Raw genomic sequence first — 19869 nt, forward strand, 5'->3', positions numbered from 1 at the left:
CCCACACTGCCATATAATCCGGTTTTGTCTTGTAACGATCCGGATTGTTCATGTTACCTATCTATCCACGCCCTGCCTGTGCATTAGTGTGGTAGAGAGTCATTGCCAAGGTTGCATGCTTTCAAATCCACTTTGAAGCGGATTATTGGGAGTCCACACTGCCACATAATCCGGATTTTGTCATGTAACCTATCTATCATAAGATATTTCTCTCTATATATGTCTTGTAACTTGTATATCAACGACCTGCCTGTGTATTAGTATGGTAGAGAGTCGTTGCCAAGGCTTCATGCATTCAAATCCACTTTAAAGCGGATTATTGGGAGTCCACACTGCCACATAATCCGGATTTTGTCTTGTAACACCTTATCAAAGCCCTGCCTGTGTATTAGTATAGTAGAGAGTTATTGTCAAGGCTGCATGCTTTCAAATCCACTTTGAAGCGGATTATTGGGAGTCCACACTGCAACATAATCCGGATTTTGTCTTGTAACCTATCTATCAACGCCCTCCTTGTGTATTAGTATGGTAGAGTGTCGTTGCCAAGGTTGCATGCTTTCAAATCCGCTTTGGAGCGGATTATTGGGAGTCCACACTGCCATATAATTCGGATTTTAAAAAACCGGGTAATGAGTGTTCGTTGTCCTTTTGGAATATAAAAAGAACATCACTTCCCTAATGGTAAGGAGTCCACATTGCTGTATAATCCGGTTCAAAGATAATCCGGATTTTCGAAAAAGTAGACCCATTTTGAGAAAGGAGTGGTCAGTGTGTCTTAAATATTAAAAAAGCAATAACGCCCTAATGGTAGGAGTCCACACTTCTGTATAATCCGGTTCAAAGGTAATCCGGATTTCTTAAAGTAGACCCATCCTGAGAAAGGAGTGTTCAGTGTGTCTCTTATTGCAACAACGCCTTAATGGTAGGTGTCCATACTGCTGTATAATCCGATTCAAAGATAATCTGGATTTTATTAAGGTAGACCCAGTTTGAATGAGTATTCAATGTGTCTTATGGGTTTTGTCCTAATGGCAGGAGTCCACACTGCTATACAATCCGGATCAAAGATAATCCGGAGTTTGTTAAGGAAGACCCAGTTTCAATGAGTATTCAATGTGTCTTATGGGAGTCCACACTGCTATATAATCCGGATTTTTGAGCTTAGAGCCAGCTTGAGAACTGACTGTTCAGTGTGTCTTGCAATAAGACCCCAATGAGTTCCATCCTAGGCTTGTTTTAGTTAAGATTTGGCATGAATGCAGAGAGAGCATAGAGATACATAAATACTGGGACTTGCATGCAGATAGATGGAGAATTTGCAGAATTGGAGACCAGAAAGATGCACGCCTTGCCAACTTGCAAGCCTCCCTTTCCTTGCAAACTGGCAGAACCTTTTCCGGGTTTGGGAAGCCTTGCAAAATGGGGAAAAGGAGAGAAATTCCTTGAGTTGGGCCTACTTCCTCACATCAGAAGAATGTGAGACCCAATTTGAAGGACAGTTGGGCACCCTGACCATGCATTGCATTTTCCTTGCTTCCTTTGCATGCACACAATGCTGTCTCTTGTGTGTTTGTGAGAGGATGGATTTCCGGCCGGGCTCCTAATCTGCTCTTAAGGCCTAAGAGGATTGTTGCTGCTGCAAAAAAGCAACAAAACCTTGGAAGGAGTTCCTTTTTCCTCCTACTTTGGGGTCTGTTTCCTTGCATTTGCATTGGTTTAGCAAGGAATGAAATTGGGGACACTTCCTTACCCCAATTTCCCTTCCAAAAACCACATTTCCTCTCTATTTTGGGGTCTGTTTCCTTGCATTTGCATTGTTTTCACATAGCAAGGGAACTGGGACACTTTCTTACCCCATTTCCCTTCCAAAAAGCACATTTCCCCCTCTATTTTGGGGTTTGTTTCCTTGCATTTGCATTGCTTTAGCAAAGAAGAGGACTGGGGACACTTCCTTACAAAGAAGGAGACTGGGGACACTTCCTTGCCCATTTCCTTTCCAAAAAGCACATTTCCCCCTCTATTTTGGGGTGTATTTCCTTGCATTTGCATTGTTTTGGCATAGCAAGGGAACTGGGGACACTTCCTTACTCCATTTCCTTTCCGAAAAGCACATTTCCCCATCTATTTTGGGGTTTGTTTCCTTGAGCAAAGCAAGGAAACTTGGGGACACTTCCTTGCCCATTTCCATTCCAACAAGCACCTTTTCCACTGTATTTTGGGGTCTATTTCCTTGCATTTCCATTGCTTTCGGAAGGAAGGGAACTGGGGACACTTCCTTGCCCATTTCCTTTCCAAAAAGCACATTTTCCTCTATTTTGGGGATTGTTTCCTTGCATTTGCATTACTTTAGCAAATAAGGGAACTAGGAACACTTCCTTGCCCATTTCCTTTCCAAAAAGCACATTTTCCTCTCTATTTTGGGGCCTGTTTCCTTGCATTTGCATTGTTTTAGCAAAGAGGAAACTGGGGACACTTCCTTGCCCATTTCCTTTCCAAAAAGCACATTTTCCTCTCTATTTTGGGGTTTGTTTCCTTGCATTTGCATTACTTTAGGAAATTTCCCCCCAACTTTGGGGTTTATTTCCTTGCATTTGCATTGTTTTAGCAAGGAAGGGAACTGGGGACACTTCCTTGCCCATTTCCTTTCCAAAAAGCACTTTTTCCTCTCTATTTTGGGGTTTGTTTCCTTCCATTTGCATTGCTTTAGCAAGGAAAGGAACTGGGGACACTTCCTTGCCCATTTCCTTGCCAAAAAGCACTTTTTCCTCTCTATTTTGGGGTTTGTTTCCTTCCATTTGCATTGTTTTAGCAAAGCAAGGGGACACTTGCCCATTTCTGTTCCAAAAAAGCACCTTTTCCCCATCTATTTTGGGGTCTATTTCCTTGCATTTGCATTGCTTTAGCAAAGAAAGGAACTAGGAACACTTCCTTGCCCATTTCCTTTCCAAAAAGCACATTTTCCACTCTATTTTGGGGTGTATTTCCTTGCATTTGCATTGCTTTAGCAAAGAAGGGGACTGGGGACACTTCCTTGCCCCATTTCTGTCCCCAAATCCCCCCCAAAAGCATGCATTTCCTTGCTGAGCACAAAAGGAGGGGCTGCTTGCCCCCTCTCAGCCCCCCAGACTTGATAGGGCGTGACACCAGATGGAGAGAGGGAAGGTGGGGGCCACTTCCGGTGGGGGAAGCCTCCCTTTCCCATTGTATCCTATGCAGAGCACATGGGAGGGGAGGGGGCCTGTGAAGTGGGCGGGGCTTCCAGGCAGACCCTTTGTTTCCTCCAAGGCTCCCTTTTGGGGAGGGGGTCTCTGCAGGGCAAGATATGGGGGGGGGGGGGCTCTTTGTCTTTGCAGATCCTCAATGCAGCCTTAAAATCATATAATACGTATTATTGTGGTGTCGGAAATGCAAAATCTGCTTGGCTGGGACAATATATTTTTGCTTTTATTTATTTAGATGCATTAAAAAGAAAAGCCCAGCCTGATGGTTCTCCTTGATTGCAATGCAGCTAATTGCTCTCCCTCTCTCTATACATACATACATACATACAGAGAGACAGGTGGGGCATAAATAGAGAAAGTAATAAGAATAATACATATTATATAAAGAAAATCCCTCAATTAGCTGGGCTATCTCTTTTCAGGACTGCTGATAGTTTTGCCATATAACACATTAGAGGGAAATCCGGGAATTAATTCCACAGCACGTTCCTGAGATTAACTAATTTTATATTATTATTATTATTATTATTAATAATAATAATAATAATATTAATTGCACAGTGCGTTCCTGAGATTAACTAATTTTATATTATTATTATTCTTTATTATTCTTTATTATTATTATTAAATATTATTATTAATAATAATATAAAATTAGTCTACATTTTTATTACTAATAATATTGATATAGCTATTATAATTTTATTATATATTAGTATTATGTATTATATATATTAATATGATTATATTATTATTGTGTTACTATCTGTTTTATATATTAGTATTATTATATATTAATATTTTTATATATTATCATATATTAGTATTATTATATATTAATATAATGCCAAGTTTTTAAACTACAGGGGAGATGGTGGTGGGGTATAAATAAAGCTTATTATTATTATTATTATTATTAAAAATCACAACTGTACCCTTGGTTTGCTCCTGATACCATAAATGTATTGAATTAATTGCACAGCACATTCCTGAAATTAACAAATTTTATTATTATTATTTTAATAATATAACTCATAATTTTATTATTATATGTTATTATATATTAGTATTATATATAATACTATATATTATATGATTATATTATGTTATTATATATTATATAATAATATTATTATATATTAGTATTATATATTAATATAATTCTAAGTTTTTTAAACTTTGTGTTTTTAAATACATCACAACTATATCCTTGGTTCACTCCTGACATATATATATATATACACACACACACACACTATACATATAACTATATATATATTATATATATAAAAATACTATATATAATTATTATATACTGTTAGCATATTATATATTATTTTTATATACAATTAGTGTGTTATATACTCTCTCTCTCTCTCTCTCTCTCTCTCTCTCTCTATATATATATATATACCTCCCTCCTGTCCTTTAGAAAGTAAACAAACCATTTGGAGAGAGTAGTTACAGGTTAACATGCAGCTGTAAAGTGAATGGAATTTAATTAATTGGAACAGCTTCTTGATTATGATTTGGGGTCTATTTGCAATTTTTAGCATCCTATTTAATTGTACTTCTATGGTATTGCATTCATATGTTTTATGTTTAATGCAGCATTGAATTATTGCCTATTTTGAAACCACTAAAATGTATTAAATAACTAAATAAAACTAAATTCCTGAACCTAAGCAAAGAATTTTTCATTGCAAAGCAGAACTGTTTCCTCCAACCCCCTTCCTCTTAATTTCCCCAAATTACATACTTCTGTATAGATTATTTCCTCCATTGCATGTCTATCCTCAATTTGCCATAAATAAAAGGTGGGGAAAAGGGTTTGGGAATGTATCTGCATCCCCCTTAAAACCCTACTTAATCCATCAACATCGTATTAAGTCACGTTGTATATAAAATGTGGGTGGAAAGGGTCAGAAATTGACTTTTGCAAAGCCTAGTTTCGTTCGTTTTGGTGTTCGAGCGGGTTTGGTTGCAGCCAAACTTGGTTTGCAAGACGAGCAAGTTGCAGGGCGCTTCCCTTTTTTTGCAAAACCCTAGAAAGGGCGTGGAAAGAGGGAGATGGTGCCCTAATTCTGCTTTTGCATTTGCCCCCATTGAGGTCCTCTCTTTCTCTCTCTCTCATGTCCCTGGGCGTGGCTTCCAGGCAGATGTCTCATCATCCTCATCCGCCCTCCTCCTCCTCCTCCTTCCCTTGCAAGAGAAAAAAAGTGGGTGGGACGAAAGCTGCCTGGAGATCCTGCCTTGCTCTTCTAACCATTGCCTTTTATGGTAATAACATGGGACTGGAGAGGAGGACTTCCTTTGTCCCCATTCGGGAGAGGTGCTGCGCGGCATTGGCTCCCTCTCCTGGCGGCGGGAAGAAGTGCGCGAGAGAATGACAAAACAGGAAGCCGGGGCCGGAAGTGGGTGGGGTGATCCCTTCTAATGGCACCCTCTCTTTCCAGCTGGGATTTTTTTTTCTCGGTCACCCACACTTTTTCTATGAGCTGGTGGAGTTGTTGTGTCAGCTCAGGTCCTCCCTCTTTAAAGATTTCAGCAGGGATCCCATCAGGTCCGCTGGCTTTGTTATTTTTTTGTTGATTGATGGCATTGCTGACTTCTTCCAAATTAGGCAGTGCTGCAAGCTCATCCCAGATTTGTTGTTGCGGGATTTGTGAGAGAACCTCAGATGGCTCAGTCTAAAGCAACTCCCACAGTCCCTAACAGCCAGTATTTCCATCAGAGAGGTGATAAGAAGCTGACTGTCTGGAATTCCTTACTCCCAAAGACTACGTCCCTGTGAGGGAAATGAAATAGATCCTCATCCAAAACACCTGGAGGGCCAAACTTGGCCTGTGCTTCTATAAGGCAGAAAGACATCTGAATTTCTCATAATTTTATCTTTTTTTCTTTCTCTTTCCAAAGATGGATGATGATATCGCTGCGCTCGTGGTTGACAACGGCTCCGGAATGTGCAAGGCTGGCTTTGCCGGGGATGATGCCCCTCGCGCCGTGTTCCCGTCCATCGTCGGCCGCCCCAGGCACCAGGTATGTCTCAATGACCCATCTGCATGCAAAATTTAATCCAGATCTCTGTCTAGTCTGGAAAACATATCTACATATGTCTGCGGTCGCACTAGTTCCTATTTGTTGACTGGCACATTGGGTCAAACGTGGATGTGGACCAGCTCTGAGCTCGAAAGTGAGTCTTCCTCCCAATCATAGCAGAGTCAATCTAGTGCCACCTCCCAAACAAACAAAGGATGCCTCTAAGCAACAACAGCCAGGCTACCTCTATGCAGAGATAATCACTAATTCACCTTGCAAACTTCATGGCTACTCAGTGCTAATCAAGCTTGCTAATTGCAACAGTCACACTTCAAACAGACAAGGGTTCCTTCTCCCACCCTGGACATTATTCCACACACACACACACACACTGCTTCACTACCTCTATGCCGATACCCATCACTGATTGACTTTGCCAACTTCATGGCTACTGAATGCTAATCAAGTTGCCTTTGCAAGCTTCATGGCTACTCAGTGTTAACCCACCTCGCTAATTGCAACATTCATATTTGCTTCAAACAGAGTAGTGTTCTTTCTCCCATCCTGGGCATTATTCCACAGGTTTAGATAGATAGATAATTCACACACACACACACACACACACACTGCTTGCTTCACTATCTCTTATGTAGAGATCTTCACTGATTTTGCAAACTTCATGGCTACTCAGTGGTAATCAAGCTTGCTAATTGCAACATTCACACTTGTTTCTGACAAGGGTCCATTATCCCACCCTGGACATTATTCCACAGGGATGGATACAACACACACACATACACACACTGCTTCACTGCCTCTATGCAGATACTCTCACTAATTGACTTTGCAAACTTCATGGCTACTGAATGCTAATCAAGTTTGCTAATTGCAACATTAATTGTTGCTTCCAGCAGACAAGGGTTCTTTCTCCCACCCTGGACATCATTCTACAGTGATATATGTATGTATACATACATATGTATACATGCACACACACTCCACTTGCCTCAACTCCAACAGACATCTGAACAAACCTCTGAGGATGCTTGGCACAGATGCAGGCAAAATATCAGGAATGAATGCTGCTGGAACATGGACAGACAGCCTGAAAAACTCACAGCAACCCAAAGGGACCTTTGCAAGCCTACAGCTGCAAAGAGATGAGCTTTAAGCATTGTTTCCCAGATTCTGGGAGCTTGGAAGTCCAAAGAACTTTGAAGACTTTGAACTGAAATACAGTAAATACACTAAAATGGCTTTTAAAGCCTTCAGGTCAAAGTCCCATTAAAGTCCCAGCACTCCATACAATTCATTGATGCTTTTCTTGGCGGTTTCTAACTTCTGCTGCCAACAGTAATGGCTTCCCTTGGCTAGGCTGGGCTTTAGCACAGCAGGTTAATCGCCAAGTTGCAATAAATCTTGCCATCCAGAAGGTTGACAGTTCGAAGCCCGGGTCAGGGTGAGCTCCTGACCTTTAGCCCACCTTCTGCTTACTAATGTGAGTAGATAAATAGGAACTACATTAAAGCGGTATGTAAATAAAGAGATATGTAAATAAAGAGATATGTAAATAAATAAATTGGCTGTAACAGCTATAGGCTATCATAGCAGCCTAAAGGAGCAAAGTATAGCCAATGTGAAGCCCTGGCCTATTGAAGAACTGTCTTGGGTACAGAGTCTTCTCTATTTTTATTTATTTATATATTTATTTTATTTATTTACATATTTATTTTATTTACATATTTATTTTATTTATATATTTATTTTATTATTTATTTATTTATATTTATTTTTATTTGTATATTTATTTATACCTCGCTTTCAAATCCTTTGGGCATGGAGGACTAAATGAAAAGCAGCCACAATTGGACTATCCGCACCCCTTCTGCTTCATTTGCGACTCAAACCGGTTCAAGAATCCCTGAAGCAAAGGTTTAGAGCCCGCTCAAATTCACCATGCTCCCCCAGAGTCCTAAATTTACCATACAGGGAGCCATTGAAGACGTGTGAATACCTAAAAAGCCTTGCAGTGACTAAATATTGCAAAGAGGCAGACTGTCTGGAACTCCCAAAGACTATGTCCCTGTGGAGGGAAAAGAAATCGAAACAATAGAACACATTTTATTGCGGTGCTGCTGCTACACAGTGCAACGTAGCCAACTTCCATATCCAATCCTGTCCCGCATGACCAGCCATAGCCCATATGCAGAGGATAATTAGATGTCTTTTAGAGGACAAGTGCCACAGGGTGGCTCTGATTGTGGCAAAATGCCTCGCAGTGGCAACAAGGCTGAGAAAGCAACACATCTCCAATAGGAGTTAGTTGAAACTAGTCTGAAATTTGTCTCATCCATTTGGTTTGTGTTTCCGTTTCATTCTGTCCACTCCAAAACGGAAAGGTCTCCTGGAATGAAAATAAATTCGATACGAAAGGCAGGCAGGAGCAGGTACCGGCTCCAAGCCTGCTTTTCGGATTGATAACTATGTGCATAGGACCAAAGCACTGGGGCCTGCAGCCAAGTGCCAAGTAAGGAGCACTTGTTAGCAGTTGCATGCCCTGCCACATAGGCCCAAAACCTGCACCTGTAAGCCCAAAGCGCTAGGGTGCCTGCAAACCGAGCTCTGAGTAAAGAGTGCTCCTTACTCGGCATTTGACTGCAGGCCGTGCTTTGGGCCTACGTGGCAGGGCCTGCAGCTAAGGGGTGCTCCTTACTTGGTGCTCGCTCGGCTGCAGGCACCAGGGACTACATCCGAGCACCTACTTGGCACTGGGTTTCAGGCAGTCCGATGCTTTGGGCCTGCAGCTAAGTGCCGAGTAAGGAGCACTCCTTACTCAGAGCTCAGTTTGCAGGCACCCCAGTGCTTTGGGCCAGGTTTTGGGTCTACATGGCAGGGCCTGCAGCTGCTAAGGAGCTCTCCTTACTTGGCACTTGCTTGGATGCAGGCACCAGGGACTGTAGTTGAGTGCCGAGTAAGGAGCACTTCTTACTCGGAGCTCAGTTTGCAGGCACCCTAGCACTTTAGGCCTACGTGGCAGGGCCTGCAGCTACTAAGGAGTGGTCCTTACTTTGCGCTCACTCAGCTGCAGGCACCAGGGACTACAGCGGATCACCTAGTCAGCACTGGGCCATCCGATGCTTTGGGCCTGCAGCTGAGTGCTGAGTAAGGACCGCTCCTTACTCGGAGCTCGGTTTGCAGGCACCCCAGCACTTTGGACCTTCAGGTGCAGGCTTTGGACCTACGTGGCAGGGCCTGCAGCTGCTAAGGAGTGCTCCGTACTTGGCGCTCGCTCGGCTGCAGGCACCAGGGACTACAGTTCACCACTTATTCGGCACTGGGTTGCAGGCAATCCGATGCTTTGGGCCTGCAGCTCAGTGCCGAGTAAGGAGCACAACTTTACTCGGAGCATGGTTTGCAGGCACCCCGGCACTTTGGGCCTACGTGGCAGGGCCTGCAGCTACTAAGGAGCGCTCCTTACTTGGCACTCGCTCAGCTGCAGGCACCAGGGACTACAGCAGATCACCTACTTGGCACTGGGTTGCAGGCAGTCCGATGCTTTGGGCCTGCAGCTGAGTGCCGAGTAAGGAGCACTCCTTACTCAGAGCCAGGCACCCCGGCGCTTTGGGCCTATGTGGCAGGGCTTGCAGCTGCTAAGGAGTGCTCCTTAATTGATGCTCGCTTGGCTGCAGGCACCAGGGATTACAGTTGCGCATCTACTTGGCACTGGACTGCAGGCAATCCGATGCTTTGGGACTGCAGCTAAGTGCCGAGTAAGGAGCACTCCTTACTCGGAGCTCGGTTTGCAGGCACCCTAGCACTTTGGGCCTACGTGGCAGGGCCTGCAGCTGCTAAGGAGTGCTCCTTACTTGGCGCTCGCTCGGCTGCAGGCACCAGGGATTACAGTTGAGCACCTACTCAGCACTGGGTTGCAGGCAATCCGATGCTTTGGGCCTGCAGCTCAGTGACGAGTAAGGAGCACTCCTTACTCGGAGCTCGGTTTGCAGGCACCCTGGCGCTTTGGGTCTACGTGGCAGGGCTTGCAGCTGCTAAGGAGTGCTCCTTACTTGGTGCTCGCTCGGCTGCAGGCAGTCAGATACTTTGGGCCTGCAGCTGAGTAAAGAACACTCCTTACTTGGAGCTCGGTTTGCTGGCACTTTGGAGCTTTGGGCCTACAGGTGCAGATTTTGGGCCTACGTGGCAGGGCCTGCAGCTGCTAAGGAGTGCTCCTTACTTGGTGCACTGGGTTGCAGGCAATCCGATTCTTTGGGTCTGCAGCTGAGTGCCAAGTAAGGAGTGCTCCTTGCTCAACTGCAGGCCCTGTCAGAGCTGGGCGTGTAGGCCCAGGCACTTTGGGCATAGAGGTGAAGTGACTCCCCCCCCCAAGTAATGGGTCGATAAAAAACCGATCTTTCGGCACCAATAACAAAATATCTGACCGCCCGATTTCAGGAGGCTCAGTCAAAGCAAATTGGTGCCCTGACCGAAAGCCGGGACACGAAACAGATCAAGGTTTACCCTAAATCAGTGGTTCTCAACCTGTGGGTCCCCAGATGTTTTGGCCTTCCAACTCCCAGAAATCCCAACAGCTGGTAAACTGACTGGGATTTCTGGGAGCTGTAGACCAAAACACCTGGGGACCCACAGGTTGAGAACCACTGCCCTAAATACACATGACTACTCTAAACCATGTAGATGTAGCTTGTACAATGGACTTCTCCTGAGATGGGAGAATTTTTAATGACTTGGTTTTACTGATGGGTCTATGGGTTGTTATACCATACCCCGTTTTCTAGTCTCCCTTGAGCGGTTTTTGGACTTGTTGTGATTCCACTCAGAGGAAGTTGGGAATATTGTTTCCGTCCTAATGCCTTTCTTTCCTTCCTTCCTTCTTTTTAGGGCGTGATGGTTGGCATGGGCCAGAAAGACAGCTACGTGGGGGACGAGGCGCAGAGTAAAAGAGGCATCCTGACCCTGAAGTATCCCATCGAACACGGCATCGTCACCAACTGGGATGACATGGAGAAGATCTGGCACCACACCTTCTACAACGAGCTGAGAGTCGCCCCCGAAGAACACCCTGTGCTGCTGACAGAGGCCCCCTTGAACCCCAAAGCCAACAGAGAAAAGATGACACAGGTTGGCCCATACGTACATAGGTTTTACTTTGAAACACACTAAAAGGCATGGGCAAACTTGGATCCTCCAGGTGTTTTGGACTTCCGCAATTCCTAACAGGGTCTATTTCCTTTCCTTCACAGGGGTGTAGTCTTTGGGAGTAAGGGATTCCAGACAGTCTGCCTCTAAGGGAAATACCGGTTGTCTGGAATTCCTTACTCTCAAAGACTACGCCCCTGTGAAGGAAAAGAAATAGAGACTGTTAGGAATTGCGAGAGTTGAAGTCCAAAAATCCTAACAGAGTCTATTTCCTTTCCTTCACAGGGACATAGTCTTTGGGAGTAAGGGATTCCAGACAGTCTGCCTCTAAGGGAAATACCGGCTGTCTGGAATTCCTTACTCTCAAAGACTACGTCCCTGTGAAGGAAAGGAAATAGACCCTGTTAGGAATTGCAGGAGTTGAAGTCCAAAACACCTGGAGGGCCGAAGTTTGCCCAGACTGGCTGTATAATTTCTTAAGAAGGGGTGTCTTCTTCTGTTCTGTTTTTGTTCATTTCCTTCTCTTTTTGCTCATCTCTGCAGGGGTTTCCTTTCTGGTCTGAATATCTCTCTTGCTGGAACCTGAAAGGTTTTTATCTGTTGGCTTTCTTTTCTCCTTGACTTGCTGTCTTCACAGAAGCATATGGTTTCCTCCTTCCAACTAACTAACTTTGACTTGTGTTTTGAGTGACTTGGATAACCAATTCCTGTATTGTGAGATAACTTGGCGGGGAATAAGGCGACGCAATACAAGACCGAGCTTTAACGTTGACAACAACGGTGTGGGACGTATCCGTGTGTGATTTGGCATGAGCTGATCTTCGTGGTTCGTCCGAAGCATGCTTTCCCGTGTTGCCCGCCGCGTCCTTGACGGTCGTTTGTTGTGCCTTTTGTGTCCCCTTCTTCTAGATCATGTTTGAGACCTTCAACACCCCAGCCATGTACGTGGCCATCCAGGCCGTGCTGTCCCTCTACGCCTCCGGCCGCACCACCGGCATTGTGATGGACTCTGGCGACGGCGTCACCCACACCGTGCCCATCTACGAAGGCTACGCCCTGCCCCACGCCATCCTCCGCTTGGACCTGGCTGGCCGTGACTTGACCGACTACCTCATGAAGATCTTGACCGAGAGAGGCTACAGCTTCACCACCACGGCCGAGAGGGAAATCGTCCGCGACATCAAGGAGAAGCTCTGCTACGTCGCGCTCGACTTCGAGCAGGAGATGGCCACGGCAGCTTCCAGCTCGTCCCTGGAAAAGAGCTACGAACTCCCCGACGGGCAGGTCATCACCATCGGTAACGAGCGGTTCAGGTGCCCGGAAGCCCTCTTCCAGCCATCCTTTTTGGGTAAGTTTTCAGAGACCTTTGAACATGAACACGCCAAATTTTGGGAGCGAAGATCTCCGCGGAGGTGTTCCCAATCACGCGATGGTAACAACCGTCTCCCCTTGTTCTCTCCTGGCAGGTATGGAGTCCTGCGGCATCCACGAAACCACCTTCAACTCCATCATGAAGTGCGACGTGGATATCCGCAAAGACCTGTACGCCAACACCGTCCTGTCTGGTGGCACCACCATGTACCCAGGCATTGCCGACAGGATGCAGAAGGAGATCACAGCCCTGGCTCCCAGCACAATGAAAATCAAGGTGAGGAATAATCCTCATCATCTTTATCTATAGACCACCCTATCTCCCTGAAGGGACTTGGGGCGGTTTCCAACAAACATGGCAAAATCACATATACACATACATATATTCTCACATATATATCTATATATATATATACACACACACACGGCGCCCCCGGTGGCACAGTGGGTTAAAGCGCTGAGTTGCTGAGCTTGTCGACTGAAAGGTCGCAGGATCGATTCCGGGGAGCGGCGTGAGTTTCCGCTGTCAGCCTCAGCTTCTGCCAACCTAGCAGTTTGAAAACATGGAAATGTGAGTAGATCAATAGGTACCGTACGCTCTGGCGGGAAGGTAATGGCGCTCCATGCAGTCATGCCTATGGCCACATGACCTTGTAGGTGTCTATGGACAACGCCGGCTCTTCGGCTTAGAAATGGAGATGAGCACCAACCCCCAGAGTTGGACACGACTGGACTTAATGTCAGGGGAAAACCTTTACCTTTTTATACACAACACATATATTCGCATACAGATATATACACACACAGATGTATATACACATACAAATATATTTATATATACACATATTCATGAAACATTCACACTTAGCCCCAGCAGACAAGAGCCCTTTGTCCCACCCGGGTCATTCCACAGATATATAAACCCATTTTTCCTACTTCCAACAGACCTCACTACCTCTGAGGATGCTTGCCATAGATGCAGGCGAAACATCAGGAGAAAAATTGCCTCCAGAACATGGCCATATAGCCCGGAAAAACCTACAACAACCCATAACAAAAGTTGTTTGGATTGGATGGCTATGTAGAAGGGACCTAAAAGAGGCACTGTTTTGGTATTAATTCGTAGGTTTGTTAATGATCAAAGTTAGGCCTAGAGCAGGCATGGGCAAACTTGGGCTCTCCAGGTGTTTTGGATCCCATCTCCCACAATTCCTAACAGTCTCAGGCCCCTTCCTTTCCCCCTTTATCCATTGTGCCATGTTGGCTTTTGTGAGTCTCTTAACCATTGTGTTTCTGACCCTTTTCTCCCACCTTCTTTCTTCCCTTGCAGATCATTGCCCCACCGGAGCGTAAATACTCTGTCTGGATCGGAGGCTCCATCCTCGCCTCCCTGTCTACCTTCCAGCAGATGTGGATTAGCAAGCAAGAGTACGACGAATCCGGACCTTCCATCGTCCACCGCAAATGCTTCTAAAAAAAGGACTAGTTACCATAATAACGGTTTTTGACAAAAAAACAAAACCCCATAATTGCGCGTTTAAAAAAAAAAAGAGTTGAGATTTGGCATGGCTTTATTTGTGTTTTTTTTCCTTTCTTTTTTTTGGCGCTTGACTCAGGATATAAAAACTGGAACGGTGAAAAAGTTGGCAGCAGCAGCAGCAGTCTTTAGAGAAAAAATAATAATAAAAGAGAGTGAAAATGTCCCTGTCCCCCCCAAAAAAAGTTCTATCATGCATCTGAGGACTTTGATTGTACATTTGTGTTCTTCTTCTTCTTCTTCCTTTTTTTTAAATAGTCATTCCAAATAATAATAATTGTCTCGTAGTGCATTGAGAGGAAGTTAAACCCCCCGGGCCTCCGTCGGGAGGCATCGAAACAGCCTGGCTCTGGAAGGAGCGGAAACACGTTTTAATTCTGGGGAAGGATTGCTTGTAATAATCATGCGAATCGTTGAAAATCCAACAAGTGTCTTTCTGTATCTTGCGCCTTAAAACAAACAAATGAACCACCCCCCCCCCTTTTTGATCCCATTTCCCTCCCCTTCCCCGTTTTAGGTCAAGCAAATAATAAATGATGATGACGATGGGCTGTATATGTTTCTCTTCTTCACAATCCAGTCGCAAAGGCTTGTTGCAGTTAGCCCTTCCCTCTTCGTTGGGGGGGAAATCCTTACACAGATTTGGTGCCAGTATGTATTCGGGATCCAGTGGGGGCAGAACTGTACACTGACCTAAAAGAACGGTTCAAATAAAGATGCACACAATAGACTTCCTGTTGTCTGGCTCTTTCTGCTCTGAAGCGCATCGGTTCCAAATGGAGAATTACTTACTTACTTCCTTAAGCGATCCCTTGTTTTCCAAGGATGACTGTCTTCCAATATTCTTGTGGGTCTGTATGTGGCTGTGGAGCCCTATTCTTGCTCCACAGTGAGGGCATCAGTTTCCAGGTGGAAGGCGGTCCCGTTCGGGGTTGGCTTGACGCGCCTCCCTCTTGGCACGCTTCTCCCTTTCGCCCTCCATTCGTGCCTCTTCAAATTCTGCAGCACTGCTGGTCACAGCTGACCTCCAGCTGGAGCGGTCAAGGGCCAGGGCTTCCCAGTTCTCAGTCTCTATGCCAGAGATTTTAAGGTTGGCTTTGAGCCCATCTTTCAATCTCTTCCTGTCCACCAACATTCCGCTTTCCGTTCTTGAGTTCGGAGTAGAGCAACTGCTTTGGGAGACGGTGGTCGGGCATCCGGACAACGTGGCCGGTCCAGCGGAGTTTATGGCGGAGAAGCATCGCTTCAGTGCTGGTGGTCTTGGCTTCTTCCAGCACGCTGATGTTTGTCCGCTTGTCTTCCCAAGAGATTTGCAGGATTTTCTGGAGCGCTGATGGAATCGTTCCAGGAGTTGCATGTGACGTCTGTAGACAGTCCACGTTTCTCAGGCATATAGCAGGGATGGAAGGACAATAGCTCTATGGATGTCCTGGTTCTCAAAAACTCTGCTTCATTTGGGAAAATGCTGCACTTGCAGGATTTATTTGGAGGCAAGCGCTGATGGAATCGTTCCAGGAGTTGCCTGTGACGTCTAAGTCCACATCTCACAGGCATATAGCAGGGTTGGGAGGGGAATGGCTCTATAAATGGAGAATAATACCAGTCTGGAATAATAAAAGTACCAAGAACACGCACAATTGGGCCCCCATGGCTTTAATAAAAAGATCTGTTTTACTTTGGTAGCTGAAACACACAGCAGGGCAAACTTGAGGCAGGGCGGACCTTTACTTTTCTATCCCACCGCTGCCACCATTTAATAACACAATCTAAAACTATATAAGACAGGCAAAAGTATAACAAAAGTTTGGATTTTTTTTTGTCGTGTCAGGAGAGACTTGAGAAACTGCAAGTCACTTCTGGTGTGAGAGAATTGGCTGTCTGCAAGGACGTTGCCCAGGGGACGCCCAGATTATTTTGATATTTTTATCATCCTTGTGGGAGGCTTCTCTCATGTCCCCGAAAGAGGAGCTGGAGCTGGTAGAGGGAGCTCATCCGCCTCTCCCTAGATTTGAACCTGCGACCTGTCGGTCTTCAGTCCTGCCGGCACAGGGGTTTAACCCACTGCGCCACTGGGGGCTCCATAAAAGTTTGGATTATCTGCTTTGATAACCTGGATTGGATGGCTATGTACTTAGGCGATCCCTCGCTTTCCGAGGATGATTGTCTTCCAATATTATTGTTGGCCTGTATGTAGCTGTGGTCTTCCCTGTAGTCACCTACGGATGTGAGAGCTGGACCTTAGGGAAGGCTGAGCGAAGGAAGAGAGATGCTTTTGAGCTGTGGTGTTGGAGGAAAGTTCTGAGAGTGCCTTGGACTGCGAGAAGATCCAACCAGTCCATCCTCCAGGAAAGAAAGCCCGACTGCTCATTGGAGGGAAGGAGACGAGAGACAAAGTGGAAGTCCTTTGGCCACATCATGAGGAGACAGCAAAGCCTAGAGAAGGGAATGATGCTGGGGAAAGTGGAAGGCAAAAGGAAGAGGGGCCGACCAAGGGCAAGATGGATCGATGGCATCCTTGAAGTGACTGGACTGACCTTGAAGGAGCTGGGGGTGGTGACGGCCGGCAGGGAGCTCTGGCGTGGGCTGGTCCATGAGGTCACGAAGAGTCTGAGATGACTGAACGAATGAACAACAACAAATGAGCTGTGGAGCCCTATTCTTGCTCTGCATCTTCTTCCACAGTGAGGGCATTGGTTTCCAGGTGAAAGGCGGTCTCGGTCGGGGTTGGCTTGATGCGCCTTCCTCTTGGCATGCTTCTCCCTTTCGCCCTCCATTCATGCCTCTTCAAATTCTGCAGCACTGCTGGTCACAGCTGACCTCCAGCTGGAGTGCTCAAGGGCCAGGGCTTCCCAGTTCTCGGTGTCTATGCTAGAGATTTTAAGGTTGGCTTTGAGCCCATCTTTCAATCTCTTTTCCTGTCCACCAACATTCCGCTTTCCATTCTTGAGTTCGGAGTAGAGCAACTGCTTTGGGAGACAGTGGTCGGGCATCCGGACAACGTGGCCAGTCCAGTGGAGTTGGTGGAGGAAGACCATCACTTCAGTGCTGGTGGTCTTTGCTTCTTCCAGCTGAAACACACAGCAGGGCAAACTTCAGGCAAGGGGGACCTTTATTTTTCTATCCCACCACTGCCACCAATTAATAACACAACCTAAAACTATATAAGACAGGCAAAAGCATAACAAAAGTTTGGATTATCTGCTTTGATAACCTGGATTGGATGGCTATGTACTTAGGCTATCCCTCACTTTCTGAGAAGGATTGTCTTCCAGTATTCTTGTGGGTCCGTATGTAGCTGTGGAGCCCTATTCTTGCTCTGCATCTTCTTCCGCAGTCAGGGCATCGGTTTCCAGGTGGAAGGCGGTCTTGTTCGGGGTTGGCTTGACGCACCTTCCTCTTTGCACGCTTCTCCCTTTCGCCCTCCATTCGTGCCTCTTCAAATTCTGCAGCACTGCTGGTCACAGCTGACCTCCAGCTGGAGCGCTCAAGGGCCAGGACTTCCCAGTTCTCAGTGTCTATGCCAGAGTTTTTAAGGTTGGCTCTGAGCCCATCTTTCAATCTCTTTTCCTGCCCACCAACATTCCCTTTTCCGTTCTTGAGTTCGGAGTAGAGCAACTGCTTTGGGAGACGGTGGTCGGGCATCCGGACAACGTGGCCGGTCCAGCGGAGTTTATGGCGGAGAAGCATCGCTTTAGTGCTGGTGGTCTTAGCTTCTTCCAGCACGCTGATGTTTGCCCGCCTGTCTTCCCAAGAGATTTGCAGGATTTTCCGGAGGCAGCGCTGATGGAATCGTTCCAGGAGTTGCATGTGATGTCTGTAGACCAGTGTTTCTCAACCTGGGGGTCGGGACCCCTGAGGGGGTTGCGAAAGGGTGTCAGAGGGGTCGCCAAAGACCATCAGAAAACACAGTATTTTCTGATGGTCATGGGGATTCCATGTGGGAAGTTTGAGCCAATTCTATTGGTGGCGTTCAGAATGTTCTTTGATTATAGTGAACTATAACTCCCAGCAACTACAACTCCCAAAAGTCAAGGTCTATTTTCCCCAGACTCCACCAGTGTTCACATTTGCACATATTGAGTGTTTGTGCCAAGTTTGGTCCAGATCCACCATTGCGTGAGTCCACAGTGCTCTCTGGAGATAGGTGAACTACAACTCCCAAACTCAAGGTCAATGCCCACCAAACCCAGTGTTTTCTGTTGGTCATCGGAGTTCTGTGTGGCAAATTAGGTTCAAATCCATTGCTGGTGGAGTTCAGATTGCTCCTTGATTGTAGGTGAACTATAAATCCCAGCAACTACAACTCCCAAATTACAAAATCAGTCCTCCCCCAACCCCACTAGCATTTACATGTGGGTGCATTGGATATTTGTGCCCAGTTTGGGCCAGTGAATGAAAATACATCCTGCATATCTGATTATTTACATTATGATTTATAACAGTAGTAAAATGACTGTTATGAAGTAGCAACAAAAACAATGTCATGGTTGGGGGTCACCACAACATGAGGGACTGGTTTCAGGGGTCACGGCATTAGGAAGGTTGAGAACCACTGCTGTAGACAGTCCGCGTCTCACAGGCATAGAGCAGGGTTGGGAGGACAATAGCTCTATAAATGGAGAATAATACCAGTCTGGAATAATAAAAGTGGCAAGAACATGCACAGTTTGGCCCCATAGCTTTAATAAGATCTGTTTTACTTTGGTAGCTGAAACACACAGCAGGGCAAACTTCAGGCAGGGCGGACCTTTACTTTTCTATCCCACCGCTGCCACCATTTAATAACACAATCTAAAACTATATAAGACAGGCAGAAGTATAACAAAAGTTTGGATTATCTGCTTTGATAACCTGGATTGGATGGCTATGTACTTAGGCTATCCCTCGCTTTCTGAGAAGGATTGTCTTCCAGTATTCTTGTGGGTCCGTATGTAGCTGTGGAGCCCTATTCTTGCTCTGCATCTTTTTCCGCAGTCAGGGCATCGGTTTCCAGGTGGAAGGCGGTCTCGGTCGGGGTTGGCTTCACGCGCCTTCCTCTTGGCACGCTTCTCCCTTTCGCCCTCCATTTGTGTCTCTTCAAATTCTGCAGCACTGCTGATCACAGCTGACCTCCAGCTGGAGCGCTCAAGGGCCAGGGCTTCCCAGTTCTCAGTGTCTATGCCAGAGTTTTTAAGGTTGGCTCTGAGCCCATCTTTAAATCTCTTTTCCTGCCCCCCAACATTCCCTTTTCCGTTCTTGAGTTCGGAGTAGAGCAACTGCGTTGGGAGACGGTGGTCGGGCATCCGGACAACGTGGCCGGTCCAGCGGAGTTGATAGCGGAGGACCATCGCTTCAATGCTGGTGGTCTTTGCTTCTTCCAGCTGAAACACACAGCAGGGCAAACTTCAGGCAGGGCGGACCTTTACTTTTCTATCCCACCGCTGCCACCATTTAATAACACAATCTAAAACTATATAAGACAGGCAAAAGTATAACAAAAGTTTGGATTATCTGCTTTGATAACCTGGATTGGATGGCTATGTACTTAGGCTATCCCTCGCTTTCTGA

General features: G+C 45.9%; 1 protein-coding gene across 1 annotated transcript in view; it reads left to right on the forward strand.

Moving 5' to 3' along the window:
• The window catches only part of LOC132763189 (actin, cytoplasmic 1), a 15801-nt gene extending 749 nt beyond the window's left edge, over positions 1-15052 (forward strand). Inside the window, exons 2-6 of the mRNA XM_067461333.1 lie at positions 6138-6260; positions 11157-11396; positions 12324-12762; positions 12881-13062; positions 14116-15052. Coding sequence (XP_067317434.1) covers positions 6138-6260; positions 11157-11396; positions 12324-12762; positions 12881-13062; positions 14116-14259 — 1128 coding nt within the window. The 3' untranslated portion in view covers positions 14260-15052. The remainder of the gene's footprint in view (positions 1-6137; positions 6261-11156; positions 11397-12323; positions 12763-12880; positions 13063-14115) is intronic.
• Positions 15053-19869: the final 4817 nt, after the last annotated feature.

This window comes from Anolis sagrei, chromosome Y (genome assembly GCF_037176765.1).
Source record: "Anolis sagrei isolate rAnoSag1 chromosome Y, rAnoSag1.mat, whole genome shotgun sequence".
NCBI classification, from domain to species: domain Eukaryota; kingdom Metazoa; phylum Chordata; class Lepidosauria; order Squamata; family Dactyloidae; genus Anolis; species Anolis sagrei.